General features: G+C 39.2%; 2 protein-coding genes across 3 annotated transcripts in view; both read right to left on the bottom strand.

Annotated features, from left to right (window-relative positions):
- The window catches only part of itga9 (integrin, alpha 9), a 110885-nt gene extending 100186 nt beyond the window's left edge, over positions 1–10699 (bottom strand). The window contains exons 1-3 of the mRNA XM_041789043.1: positions 10270–10699; positions 9848–9975; positions 1636–1742 (exon numbers count right to left, since the gene is read on the bottom strand). Coding sequence (XP_041644977.1) covers positions 1636–1742; positions 9848–9975; positions 10270–10457 — 423 coding nt within the window. The 5' untranslated portion in view covers positions 10458–10699. The remainder of the gene's footprint in view (positions 1–1635; positions 1743–9847; positions 9976–10269) is intronic.
- A 3545-nt stretch (positions 10700–14244) lies between these two features.
- golga4 (golgin A4) overlaps positions 14245–15159 on the bottom strand; it is a 44892-nt gene continuing 43977 nt past the window's right edge. For both annotated transcript variants that reach the window (XM_041788857.1, XM_041788858.1), the window contains 2 exons: positions 15048–15134; positions 14245–14925 (listed from right to left, as the gene is read on the bottom strand). In XM_041788857.1, coding sequence (XP_041644791.1) covers positions 14911–14925; positions 15048–15134 — 102 coding nt within the window. In that variant the 3' untranslated portion in view covers positions 14245–14910. The remainder of the gene's footprint in view (positions 14926–15047; positions 15135–15159) is intronic.

Raw genomic sequence — 15159 nt, 5'->3', positions numbered from 1 at the left:
ATTATTATTATTATTGTTGTTGTTCAGGTAAAAAAAAAAGTTATCACAGCTACAATTTTCAATCAACCATGAGTTTGCTGGGCATGGGCCCCCAATTCAGCTGGGCCCCTGAAATCTCTCCCCTTTATCCCCCCCTTACAGACGGGATAAAGTTCTTGACAACAAGAACTTAGTGTAAAACATCGACTCTGCTGCTGCTGACTGAGTGAGGAAGAGCCATCACCACTAACAAGCACAAGCCACTAGAGAGAGCCGGTCGGATTCAGCCAATGAAGAGTACAGTATCGACCTGCTCTAAATAAAGGTTGCCCAGAGAAAAAAAAAACAGAACTAAAGATTCAGGGTTATGTAAATAAAATTAACTTGACTTTAAGTGATTGGGAAAAAAATGGTAACACTTCATTATAGTGGGCCCTCATTACCTAGTATTGTTATAGTAATAGTAATATAAAAGGCAGCAGCAGCCATTCACTGAAGCTACAGCAGCTTCTAGTGGCAGGAGGTTCATTACAGTTTAAAGGAGCATTATAGACCAGGCTTCTGAAAACTTACTGGTAATCAAACTGAAAATGAGTCCCACCACGGCCCTGGACACCCCTGTCCTAGGCACCCAGTGTTGGGTAGTGCCTTTATCAATAATTGCAAGTAAACTCCTGAACACATACCCCAAAGGAACTGCTACATTTCTAAATATTTCTTCTTATAAACTCCATTCAGTAACTTCACATGCTTTTAAAAAAAAGGCAAGTTAATAATGTATTGGTGGCTGTGTTAATATATCGAAAAAGCATAAGGGAGCAACAAGTAGGAGCCAGAGGCGAAGGTCACTGGGAGGGATGCTAACAGCACCAGTCACTAGCTGGAAACTAGTGTAGCAGAGTCAGACATACTTCTGTTTAGAAATCAGTTTTGTCATGGTGTTTATAAACCTGAACAAAGACAGCAGTCCAGTAAAATGACCTGGTCTGAACTGACTTAACTGTGCATGTAAACATACTGACTCCCTGCTAATAAGCACTTCATTTAATCCTACTTATCAGGGAGGAAGTGATGCATCAGTATCAGTGGATATCAGCTCTATTGACAAACACTGGCCATCAGCAAATAACGTGGCATGAACAATTTCGATAGCAAATGTTTGTTCAGCCACAATAATGTTGGCGTCTGACAGGCCTAACGGCTGAACCAAATAAGAGATCTTTTACTGAGCAGAAGAAGTCACCTGTTGGACAAACTTTGATCTGTTTTCATGGTCAAACATGAAGGAAAATGTTGGCATAATGAGAGTCTATCATGAAAAGGAGTGACAGAAAAAATTCCAACTTCAGTACCAGCATCGGCTACTTTATTATTTTAAACATCAGCATTGGTGCTAACCCTGATTTTCACAGTTGGTCCATCTCTACCACTTACATCTGAACTGTCCCTTTAAATTCTGCTTTTATTTGTGCTTTCAAATCCTGTAACACAGAGGAGGAGAAGAGGCCTGTAATGTGGAGTCTAGCCGTGGTTTAACAGTGTGGTTCGTGTTAAACATGCAACAATGATCTCAGTATAATCAGGTCTGTTTTTTATGACTGCATGGTTAACAATGAGTTCAGTGGAATTAGAGTGGTGTTGTACTAAAAAACTCACCAGGATTTTGCCGTCTGCTCTGTTCTGGCGGGCCAAGCTGACCCCCATCCACTCGTCGTCCCGGTCTCCCTGACACGTCTTCCCACACGACTCTCTGAGCCGGTTTCCTACAAAACAAAGAGAGCAGTTAAAGAGATGATGAGTCATGAGCAGGGAGGATGTCTAAGAGCAGGAACATGCTACTTCTCAGCTATTGTCAGCTTTAAGTGCTCTGTGTGTTTATTCCTTATCCTGCTGAAGGTGAGAGTGATTTTTACACGGCTGAAAGTTGGGAAAACTTTTATCAAACCTTAAAAAAGCAAACAGTTTGGGGTTATGCAGAGTATTTCACAACATTTCTTCTGTTACTGTGCAACTGTCAACACTGTGACATAACTGAAAGGAAATACCCAGTATGAAAAAACAACAGCCTATCAGTACTGGGTTTTTGAGTTTGGTATCAAATCTATTATTCTATGATTTAAAACTGTTGAAAAATTTGGAGTAATAGCAGTAACCAACTCAAAATAAAGATACAGTACCTTTAAAAAGTATTAACCCCCTTGGATGTTTTACCCTTTTATTGATTTAAAAAAAAATCAAGCATGGTCAATAGAATTTGGCTTTTTGACAAAAAATAATTTACAATGAAACCTTTTTAAAGTTCATCAGAAAACAGATTTCTACAAGTAATGTCACTTAAATAAAAATATTTTAGGTAAACATGTGACTGCATAAAAATTCACCCCAATCAAGCCAATATTTAGTAGAGTCACCTTTGGCTGCAATCACAGCGCTGAGTCAGTGTGGATAGGTCTCAGTCAGGCTTGCACACAGGATTTTCCTATGTTCTGCCACATTCAATTTTACCCTCTACCTTTACAAGCCATCCAGGGCTGGCTGCCAAGAAGCATCCCCACAGCATGATGCTGCCACCAGCATGCTTCACAGTGGGGATGGTGTGTTGTTGGTGATGTGCACTGTTTGGTGTCTGACGGCCAAAAGCACCATTTTGGTCTTATCAGACCAAAGAACTTTCTTCAGCTTGACCATGGAGTCTCCCACATGCCTTTTGGTGAACTCTTGTCCAGATTTGAGTTTTCTTCAACAGTGGCTTTCTCTTTGCCACTCTCCTATAAAGCGCTGACTGGTGAAGAACCTGAGCAGAAGTTGTTGAATGCAGTCTCGCCCATCTCAGCTGCTGAAGCTTGCAACTCCTTCAGAGTAGTGATAGGTGTCTTGGTGGCGTCTCTCACTAGTCTCCCTGCATGGTCACTCAGTTTGTGAGGACGGCCTGATCTAGGCAGATTCACCTGTGTACAACTGAGAAAGTCAGCACTCAAAATGTCCTTTAGAGCAGTTTATTAAGGCTTACGGCACAAGTGACCTGTTTCAACTCGTGGTCTTCTTCAGTGCTGAAGACTTATGCTTGTCAATAACATTTTCTCTGAGTTGCTTGGAGTGTTCTTTTGTCTTCATGGTGTAATGGTAGCCAGGGATACTGATTAACCAGTGACTGGACCTTCCAGACACAAGTGACTTTAAACTACAATCACTTGAGACACATTCACTGCACTCATGTGATCCCCATTTCACTAATTGTGAGACTCGGTCAGTCACTTTTAAGGGGATGACTATATAAATAAAATTATTATCATTATTATTATTACTAAGGGGGTGAATACTTTTTATAGGCACTGTAAGATAGATTTATTGATTGCAAAAAGTCTGCATGTTAGTTTGAAATGAAAAGAAACAATGAGATTTATAACGTGGAGGGAATAACACATAAGATAAGGAATCTAAGCAACATCTCTGAGTCAGGATGTAAAGAGTTAAAGGATACTGAACAAGGGTTGTACAAATTAAATCCCTTGGCCCAAAATGAAAAATAAGTTAATATCTGTTCTATTTTTTTTTCAGTTTTTTAAATATTCATTCTTTCTGTAATTGGATGATTTACCAGAAACACATCTCAATGTTTATGCAATTCATATTTGTTTATGCTGACATGGTAGTGTTTCCTACACATAAATGACACTCTAGTTTATTTGTTAACCATTCTTCTTCTTCTTTTAAAAATCCATGTAATCACCATCCATGCATGAGAGGCAGCCACTAGTACATCCCTCCAGTACATATACTGTTTGAGGAGTGATGTCTAACATTAAAAAATTAAGCTTCACGGTGTTCAGATGGTCGAGTGGTTTAAGGCGCTACCCATGTACGTGGGCTCCCCGGGTTCGAATCGGGCCTGTGGCCCTTTACCGCATGTCTCTCCCCACTCTCTTTCCTGTTTCCGAGTCTATTCACTGTCTTTCCTCTATCTAATAAAGGCATGAAAAGGCCCAAAAGTAAATCTTTAAAAAAAATTAAGCTTCAAATCCTGCCATTTCAACATGTTTTTGGAGCTGCTGATATCATCTTGTAGTCCTGCAATCCAGGATGATGGTTGCAATAAGCTGCCTCGTCAACAACAAGCATTCACACATCTGGTTTGATTACCTGATATCAAGAGGAACGTTTCAAAGGGTGAATGACGTTCGTGCCTATACAAACTACTCCTGATGAATACTGTCAAAAGAGCAGAAATACGCTCTGTCAACCCAACCACTCTTATATAGCATCATTGGAAACACTTTGTGTTGTCTCTCCTTTCAAAACTATTTAATAAAAAGTAAGAAAATAACAGAACTACAGCTTTTAGTATTCAATTTTCTACATTTCACATTGCACAACCATTTTAAGGAGCTTTAAGGGCTGCAATTAAGAAGTAATTTTTACCTTTGAATGATCTGCCAACTACTTCTTCTGTAAAGTGATGTATTGTTTGGTTAGTAGGATGTTTGGAAGCACCAGCTGATTCAGATATCTGTCTGATACTGCCTCAAACAGCTGGACCAGGTATAAAACCAACAAGTCCAATTTATTCATTTAAATTCTCCATTTATGCCTATGGTTTCACTCTAAGCAATTAACCGCTCGCTGAGCTGTTACCTTGCCCAAAGATAGTATGGATGGAGCTCATGTACCCAGTCACATGTTGCATCAGCATGCATCCCTAAATGTGTCTCCAGTGACCTCTCACGATCACATTTCTCTTCCTAGGTTATGCACAAGTAAAGCCGTAGCGTCTTTAAGTGTCACTAGACTCAGACAGATGCTGATGCGAGGCACAAACAGGGTCTCTGTCTCTGACTCCAACATGGTTATCTGGGTTTTGGGTGTTGGCGGACATCCAGCACTGATCTGAAGCAAGTTTTTAATCATTAATCAGTACGCCTTACTGCATGAGGATCATTATTTTGTTTGTCAGGGTAACATCAGGCTTGACTGAGAAACACTGGGTTAAAGGAGGTCATTTTAACAGTGCACTGCTGAGATGTTTGATCCACGTTTGACCTGGCTGACGTGCTTTGGCACAGCAACATTTAAAGATGATCTGCAGCCCAAGTAGACAGTTCATTTATTCTGTCTACTGAATCTGAGCCATGACAGAGAAAATCCATCCAAAGACAGCTTGTGATTGTGCTGTAACCCTGCACTATTGATCAAAAACCTCTTCCCCTCCTATGATCACACAGCTGACCTACAAGTGACTTCCTAAAATGTTTACCTGACCTACAGAAACACACACAATCAATGCAAGCCACAACTATCTAATGATCTGTATACAAGGACCCCTTAGGTGTCACTTGCACCTGGATTTCCTGTCTCTGAGGTTGTCAAAATTAAGATTGCACATTTCAACTAAAATCAATGAAACTCACTGACTGGATGGTTGGAAACATAAACTCTTATGAATGTCACCTATTTTGACAAATACATGGCATATTATTAAAACAAGATGCAGATTTCAACAGATGACAATGAAAAGTCTGATCCAAAGACAGTTTTATCTACATGGTGGGATTATAACGTATCTGTTGGTGTCACCTATCCAGGAACTATGGTTATATCCTGTATTTCTGCGCTGATTTAAAATCACATGCCTGTCCCTAACAAAGAAACACATGAAATCAATGAAAATTCTCAAACTTCCAAGAATCTATTAAAATGCATGAGTCAAATGTTCACACGAATATTAGCCAACTAATGCAATCCATAACTTATTGATTTACATCTTATTGTACTCTGTAATGCTTTTTAAATGAGTGATTCTAATCCAGTTTTAATATGATCATAAATCAGAAAGGAAGTCAGGATCATCAATCTGGTAGAAGCAAACATAAAGATTCATCATTAAGAGAATAAAGCCAATAAAAGACTAAGAACTGTGTTGAAAAAAGTACAAATCCTTAATGAAGAGTACATTTTTTCTTAGTTTTCTCCCCATTTCCCCCAAATTTTAGTCCAAATCCTCCCTGAAGACAATTGATTCAGCACAAAGGCATGCAGCTGTAAGAGTCTGTGAGCGTCAGTATGCACACCAGGCCGGACACGCTCACTGTGATTGTACATGTTTATTTTGTGGTGACACATTGACTGAGCACGGGGTTAATATTAAAGCCATGCGTGCACCCCGGCTTTCTCCTGACCACGAGAGCAGAGCCAGGGGTTCAGTTCAGGGGGGGTTTGAACCATTTGGCTCACGTGCTTGGAAAATATTAGCAAAGGGCATAAATCATATTTATCATAATATTTATGGACCTCTGCACACAGGAACCTCTTTTTCTTTGACATCTCTGCATTCAGCAGGTTGAGAAGTGAAGAAACAGCTCAGCACTGTTAAGAAAAGTATAAAGCTGCATTATTCTGATAAAACAAAACAGATGCTTGGGGAGTTTCTGCAGCGAGTGGACAAGGGAGAGCTGCAGGAAAGACCAGTGTGTGCATGAGAGAGTTTAGTGAACTAGTGTAGTGTTTATTTCTTTAGTTTTCATGTTGTGTTTGGATGCAAAGGCTGCCCTAAAGCTGGAGAAATTTGACAACTATCATATCTCAATTTTTTTTACCTGGATATCAGTACAAGATATATATAAACGTTAATATGATCCTAGTAAAAACCAGCAATACTGAGACTTCCTTGAAACTACAGCAACAAAAACAGAAATCCTAAACTCCCAATACTGGGCAGTATTTCATTTTCATTATCAAAATTTCCCTCTACTGTTAAAATATCCTTAATTTTAATGGTAATCAGTCACATTTTAACCAGAAGAGAGAAAGCACTGTCCATACTGCACAAATGCATTGGCAACATTTGGAAAGTGGATGGAACTGGTGCTCACTAGTTGCTGTTTTCACCCACTGATAAAACTAGTACAAATGTTTGAAACCTTGAGTCCTGCCACTTCCTACAGAGTTTTCAGAAGTTGTCTTCATATTTTTGTAATTTAAACAAATACTGAAAGCTTGCACTCTTACTAAGTTCCAACCACTTTTCACAAAACTGCCATTATCATATCATATATGTGCAGCTCTAATTAAAATGCTAGCAACCTTCACTAATAGCAAGTTCTCTCTACTTTTCTAAAAGTTGCCAATGTATCTCCACAATAGACACAAATTTTGGGAACCCTTGTCCCTGGCAGGTGGCACCAGCTTTTCTAACATGCCACCTTATGTGCAACTTTAGACAAATGGTGGAAACCTGCCCTTTGCCGGCTCCAACCTCTTTTCCAAGTGTTGACAATGTATTTGTGCAATTCAGACAAATGTTGGAAACCCACTCTCTCAATCAGTTTCAACCACTTTTCTACATGTTGCCAACACATTCGTGCAAGTTTGAACAACTGTTGAAACCCTACCCCATTACAGTTCCATCTAACCTTGCAAAGCAGATGGATACGCCTGTTTCCGTGTTTCTCAGGTGAATCCATCTTGCAAAGCTCCTGTCTGAACCGTTTGGGCCCAGTTAGAAAGTGACAGTACCAATCAGCAAGACGCAGGTGTAATTAGTGCGGAAGACATTAGCTTGGATGCTGCTAAAGTGCCACTTTTATCAGAACTTGATGAAATTTCTTCATTAAAAGAAGAACAAAGAACAGCAGTGAGTTGCTTTCTTTTCAAAAACAACAAAAGTCGTGTACTGACATGTCTACAGTCATTAATTCACATTAATGCAGCTCTAATGGAGTTCACTCCTTTGGTAGGGGCACAGCTTGCTGGTGGCTACGTCACATGTTTTGTTGCTCTGGTTGGTCTGTAAAGATGTGACAGAACGTTCATCCAATCACCCTCTGAGTTTTTTTTTTTTTTTTTCAAAGGCTGTGCCCTTTCCCAAACGCTGTATATGATTCGCGTGCCAGGTTAAGTTCCATCTACTTTTCCAAATGTTGCCAATACGTCTAGGCAAAGGGCACAAATTTTGGAAACCCTTGTTTCTGGCCACTTCAACCAACTTTTCAAAAATCTGCCAACACACATGCAATTTTAGACAAATATTGGAAACTCTGCTTCTCTCCAGTTCCAACAACTTTTTGAAGTGTTGCTAATATATTTGTGCAGTTTTGACAAATGATGGAAACCTGCACTTTTCCCCTTTTCCAACAACTTTTCCAAAATCTGCCAACATATTTGTGCAATCTTAGACAAATGTCAGAAACCCCTTGTATCTCTTCAGTTCCAACCACTGTTTTTGAAATGCCAATATATTTGTAAAGGTTTGGACAAATGTTGGAATACCTAACTTCTGGTCAGTTCCATCCAATTTACCTGATGTTGCCAACTATTTTGTGCAAATTACGGAAAAAATTGGATCCCTTAGTCCTCACCTGTTCCAACAACTGTCTAAATTGCTGCCAGCATATTGTACAATTCAAATGAATATTGGAAACCTGTGCTCCTGGCCAGATCCTACCCCATTTCTAAAAGCTGCCAACATATTTGTGCACTACAAAGAAATGATGGAAACCCTCAATCCTCACCAGTTCTAACCACTGTTCTAGTCTTGCCAATTTATTCGTGAAGTTTTGACGACCTTTAGAAGCTTTCAATCCTGGCCAGTTCCATCCACTTTTCAAGTGTTACCAATTTATTCATGCAGTTTTGACAGCTTTTAGAGACATTCAAACCTAGCCAGTTCAATCCTTTTTCTCAAACGTTGCCACCATATTTCTACAAATCAGTACAAAATTTGGGAACTCTCATTTCTCACCAAATCCCCCAGCTGTTCCAAATGTTGCCAACATAATAGTGCAATACAAACAAATGTTGGGAACACTCAAATCTGGTCAGTTCCACCCATGTTTCTAAATGTTGCTGATGTATTTGTGCAATTTTAGATGCATGATGGAAACCCTAAACCCATAGTCAGTTTAACCCACTCTTTCAAATGTTGACTATATATTTGAGTACTGTGTATGGAAATGTTGGAGATCCCCAATCAAAGACAGTTCCACTTACATTTCCAAATGTTGCCAACATATTTGTGCAAATTTAGATGGGTGATGGAAAACCTCTACCCTTGTCAGTTCCAAGCCACTCTTTCAAATGTTGACCTCACATTTATGCAATTTAGACATACATTGGAAACCCTCACTTCCTGTCAGTTCCACCTGCTTTTCCAAATATTGCCAACACATTTGTACAAACCATGACAAAATGTGTGAACCCCAAAACCAGTCAAATCCATCTGTATTTCTAAATATTGCCAACATTTATGCAATCTTGAAAGTAATGGACACCCTAAATCCTCACCAGTTCCATCCACTTTTTCTAATGTTGCCAATGTAGTTGTGCAAGTTAAGACAAAATTTGGTTGATGCCAACATATTATTGCACTACAGACAAATGTTGGGAAACCTCAATCATAGCCAATTCAACCCATGTTTCTAAATGATGCCAACATATCTCAGCAATAGACACAAATGTTGGAAGCACTCATTCCTATCCAGTACCATCCACTTTTCCAAATATCGCCAACATATCTGTGCAGTTTAGATTGATTAGTTTAGTTTCTGGGAGTTTACCTGCATTTTGCATCTTCTCATTATAAACAATAAAGTGCCTCTATTAGGTGTCTAGAACTTCTATTAGGTATTTTTTCCCTTGGTATCAAACAGATATGAGCATGATCTGATATTCACTTATGTTTCTAAATCAAACAAAATTAACAAAATGATCAAATCTATCATTTAGTGGTTCTCACTGTAAATAATCCTTGGTACTGACATCTATATCATTTAAATCTACATGAAGATATTATGAATATATCTATATATCTGAAAGCTTCAGTTTAAGTTTGGATGCATGTGTTGCCCTGTGGCTGCACTTCTGTAGCGTGACTGACCTCTTCCCAGGTCCATCTCTGTGCAGCGGCGCTCTGGGTTGCTGTGAACTCGACACTTATACACAGCTCCAGGAGAGTGCACAGAGCTACTGTAGGTCGAGTTTGCCCTCGGAGCTCCTACTATAACCCTGCAGACATGAGGAGAGGGGAGAGGATGGGACACAGAGAGGGAATTCACCGCGAAAAACAGTATCTAACAGAATTTCTAGAAAACCTTTAAAAGAGAAAACCCATCGCCAGAGGAGAAAAAAAGATAAGTATGAAACAGAAATGTCTTTTCATGTGGTGAATCTCCAACTATCAGTTAGTGTTTAATGTCTGTGCATGCAGCCTGGGAGAAACTTTGACATTTCAGAAGTCACTGCATAACACAAAAGTTAAAGATAAAGACAGATCCAAAAACGGAACAAGTTTGGACTCACCAGCGTGTGTTGTCATGATAATGCTCCAGCACTGAATAGCCAAAAAAACTAGAAGCTGGTCCTCGGAACACTAAAGGATGTTCTAAGTCTACATTATAAGAATAAGCCACTGAAATAGAGAGACAAACATAAAATACATGGTGCATTCCCGTTTTAAGTCTCCAGAGAGAATCCATCCCTTTGCGCATCGTGCGTAAAAACGCAACAAAAGTGTCCAAAAAGAAGAAAAAAACCTCAACAAACAGGAGGAATTGTCAGCTCTTCAAACTCTTTCAGAACTCTTCTTCAGTGTTTTTCTCCTGGTCTGGCGCAGCATGTAGGCTGTGATGGCATGAGGAGAGACTTGAAGAGGAGAGTTAACGGTCCGGTAAATAACGGTGCGTCAGCTTCTCTCCATTCTGTGTCAATCTCACAAAGTTGTTGCTCGCGGGAGAACTGTCGTGGAGATAAATGTGGTCAAAGCAGTCAAGCCAACCAGAAGGAGGCGGGATAGGGCAGGGGAAAGAGGAGTTTCCCTCAAAATAAAAGCACCACTCCTGGTAAACGTGCAGCCGACGGCGAGCGAGGGTTTACTTTGAAAGGTATAACCGGAAATTGAGTTTCTCTTTCAACCTCAGTGACGCTTTGACGCGGTCATGGAGAGACGCAAGTGGTTTTGAGGCGCAAGAATCACATTACAGCCGGGGGGCTTTGGGGGTTTCATTCACCTAAACAGAGGGAGGAGGACTCACTGCTGCCACCTATTGTTTCTAAAGCACAAGAGACGCATTTATGTCTTAATGTCTACTACCCTAATTGGCCGCTTTTTTCTATAAATACTGATTGAAGGTTTGGGTTAAAGTGTAATAATGTCATGAGTTTACTTCCAAAACATAGCAAGTGGTTATAGAGAAACATTTCTATGAAATCTATCAGCGGAAAGCTTAACTCACAAGAAGTTTTTTCTCACTCCTATTAAAGCAAATGAATGTCCAGGTTGTGGCCAGCTCTGTGACCTCGAGCATGTTTAAGGATATGCAAAAAACAGAGGAAAGACTGATAAAGGATTAAAAAAAAAAGAAGTAAATAAGTGTTCCCCAGTTGCCAAATTCACTGGATGTTGTCAGTAAAAAATGACCCTACATCTTTTATGACATCAGGATGCGTAGTTTTGAAAAAATGTGTATAACAGCTTAACACAGCCTATAATATTCTACAGCCTGTACACTCTTTTACAATTATAACCCTACCCTAAGTACAGTTGATTTACTGTACATGTTCTGTCAGTGTAGACAGGCAAACTCTGCATGTATTTTACATCAGTTTTACTTCTTTCTTTTTTGCAGCTCAGGGTTTGAAAGTAGCACATTATATTTACTCACATTATTGTAACTGAGTAGCTTTTTTGTGTATTGGTGCTTTATGGGGGCTGTATTTTACTTCACTGTTTTGTGCACAGCATCTGTTACCGAGTAAAAGAAAATGAGGGAAAAAGCAGACCCAAGCTGCATGAATCTTGCTGGTTGTTTGGCTCATGACAGTCAGTAGAGAGAGAGGGACTCCAAATTTCATGCAAAATTTACAGCTGCATTGCTCTTTATTATAAAAGGTTTGACTAAAATTAAGCAACCAATTTGGGGTGTTTATCATATTTAGTGCATTGTTTTTCCACCACTGCTCCTTTATTTCTCACTTCACTCTAAAAAAAAAATCTCAGCTATGAGAACTAGTCAAAAATCATTTGAACCATTTGTTTTAAAAATTTACCTTTTACTGTTCCCTTATATTCCTTTTTAATCCATAACAAGTTCCTTTTTCCACAGTTAAATTAAGGTCATAAACTTTTCTTTCAAAATAAAAGGTCTGTATACAAACAGGAAGTCAGTTACTCTCAGTTAGAAAGAAATCTTACCTGAAACAAAACATTTTAAATGCAAAATAGTGGAATTTCAAACTGTGACTGAAAGATGGTGACAAATCATGATTAGCAACAAATTCTGAGATTCATCATGATTTAGAAATAACTTGGTTCTTGATCAACTGATTAAAAACAGAAAATATTTATAGAATCCATTGGCCAGCCAGTATACTGCATTTCCTTTTTTAACTGACAAAGAATACCACGACACATTCTCTTCTTTTCAAGTCCTCGAAAGGGATGATTCTGTAACAAGGCACGCATATAAAATGTGTTTTGGTCATACTATACATGTTTAACGGAATTGTCAAACTTTAAATCAGTGGTTCTCAACTGCAGGGTTAGGGTTGTGGAGTTGTTTCCTTGGAAAAAAAAAATCCTGCAAAAAGTAAGATGTACAGAAGCCCTGAGCTGACACACTACCATGTATTTAACTCCTGTTGTGATAATCGGTAATTTTCTGAAGTTATTTATCACCTATTCTTGGGGAAAAAAGTTGCTTTTTCCACTGTAACATGTTGATTTGTTGAACTCTCAAAAAACTAAAATGACACATTTTTACATATTTGTTTAATATAGATTTAATACAGCATTTTCTACAATTCTGGAACTCTCTCCCTGATCAGCTGGAACTTATTATAAACTTCACCAGTGTTACAAGAGCTACCAAATCCTACAGAGGAGTCACGTACCAGGCACCTACCCAAACAGCCTCAGGTTGAGCTGAGACATTTGAGAACTAGTCGACACCACCTCATGAGAAGGGTCAGCTGCTGGATACAGGAGAGGGCCTGATCCAGCTCACTCCATACTGGGTGCCCGGGACTCGGTGGGCTAGACCAGACGTCGAAGGCGGCCATGTGTGTCATGGACGGGTCAGCTGGGAGGATACCTAGAGAGACAGGACATGGGCCGGAGCAGCACAGGACCAAGGTTTATGTAGCAAAGTGCAGAATCAGCATTAGCTCCTGACCTCACCTGACAAATCCTGGCTAATTCAGCAACAAAGCTGCAATCATTACTTTTTTTCTATAATACTGTCAGAGCTAACTGTGTTGTTACTGTTTGATGTTCTACCCAGCTCTAAACATTTTAACTTTTATTCTCATAAAAGCCCTTCAAGGGACGAGTGCTCCAAATTAGCTTTGACTATAAACACTATTTACAGTTTGTCTCTGTATATTCTTTCTGTCTCTAACAAATAAACCATAGATAAATAAATAAATACAATACACGCATGCATTGTCCTCTCAGGGTTTCTGTAATGATGTGTTTTTTAAACATGTTCATTTTGTCCTGTTTGTTTTGCCCCAGTATGGCTGGAAGAGCTGGGCTTTGGCACTGTGCAGTAGCTCCTGCACTAGTACAAGCATCCATATGCAACTTGGACTTCATGTACAATCATGAATGAAAACCCCTGCTTTATTATCAAGAAATCCAGAATGTTAGAGGCCAAAATGACTCACAGTAATATATAAAGGCAGAGAAGTTGCAGTTACTTCTCTGAGTTGTCCTTCACTGTGCTGACTCTGAGATTGCACATTTTGTAAACCTGTATTATTAAGATACCATGATTATGAACTAGAGGTAATCATGCTCAGGTCTGGTTGGGCCTGCGGAGGAAAGAAAATTGTGCTTCAGCCAAACCAAAATGCTTAGTTCTCATTGAATAATTTAAGTATATACACATTTTGTCAATAAAATGATTACTGAGCTGTATTTTCTGGGCTTTACAGAAAAGTCATCAAACGTATCAAATGTGTTGAAGTACTTCACCAATGACGTTCACTCCTCTTTTCAGTGTTATATGTTTGAGTGAATTTTTGGTGTGGAGGAAAGAAATAAAGGTCAAACAAAGGTTTGCTACCTTACGTGAATTTCCGACCCCTACTAACAGGATCTTTCCAACCTTGATTTGTTTTGATGTCTGCATTCCCTGAGTCTATTCAAACAGGAAGTTATCAGTGTTTAACCTCTGTTACACAGGTTGAATCAGCCAGGTAGTGAGAATAGATAACGCCCCAAACAAGCAGGATAGTGAGTGATAAAAAACAGTGACAAAAAGGTGTTCTGTAAATAAGATTTAATCTGTTATTCTGAAAATGTATAGCAAGTCATATAGTGCCTTATAGTACAGTTTCATTACCATAATACAATTTACAGTTTGTGTGTTTCTTCTTGTGTTTCTATGTCAGCTTCAGTGACAAATATAAAGCATAGAAAAGCCGTGTTACACAAACGAGGTCCAGAGGCCGGTCCATGTTAACGTGGTGCGAGTGCACAGTTAAAGGGTCGTTTACAGTTTTACACAGGAAGTGATTCAGACGAACAGCACGACACAGAAACCTACAAATCAACTGACCTGTCAGCATCAACACACGATAAGGAGATCATTTATTGCACAAAGCCAGTCTGAATCAACACCGTCTGATAAAAACAAAACAATTTAACTTAATCTAAAACATAAATTAACAAATCTCTGGAGAAAATGTTGATTTATGGAAGATGTGTTTCTGGCATATTTCCCTCTTACCTTTAGATATAGTCACACATACTACACCACACACACACACATACCACGCTTATGCCCCATTGGTGCTTTCACACTCACACACACACTCACCCACACATAAAATGATAAGAAATGCAGAAAGAAGGGCGTAATGAATCCATGGCAGTTTTCCCCTTCAGCAGCAGTAGCAGCAGCAGATTTTCATCCAAAAATACCCGAATTATTCAGACACTCATCGTAACCAAGGCTGTGGAGAGACACAGAGACATTAATGTGATAAATGATGCAATTATCAAGGAGCAGCCGCATGCTTTAAACTACAAGAGGATTTCAATGAAAATATCCAAAAGCAGGTAAACTGATGCTTACAATAGCTTTTGTGTCTTCTCTCTCCAAAACTTTTTGAGCCTGGTCTGGAGGAAACTTGAGCATGGAGGTAATCACTTTGGCCATCGTCTAAAGATAAAAAGAAAACAAGTTT

The sequence above is a fragment of the Cheilinus undulatus genome, linkage group 6, assembly GCF_018320785.1.
Source record: "Cheilinus undulatus linkage group 6, ASM1832078v1, whole genome shotgun sequence".
Lineage (NCBI taxonomy): Eukaryota > Metazoa > Chordata > Actinopteri > Labriformes > Labridae > Cheilinus > Cheilinus undulatus.
Note: the sequence above shows the minus strand (reverse complement) of the source record. Positions and strands in the feature narration are given on the sequence as shown.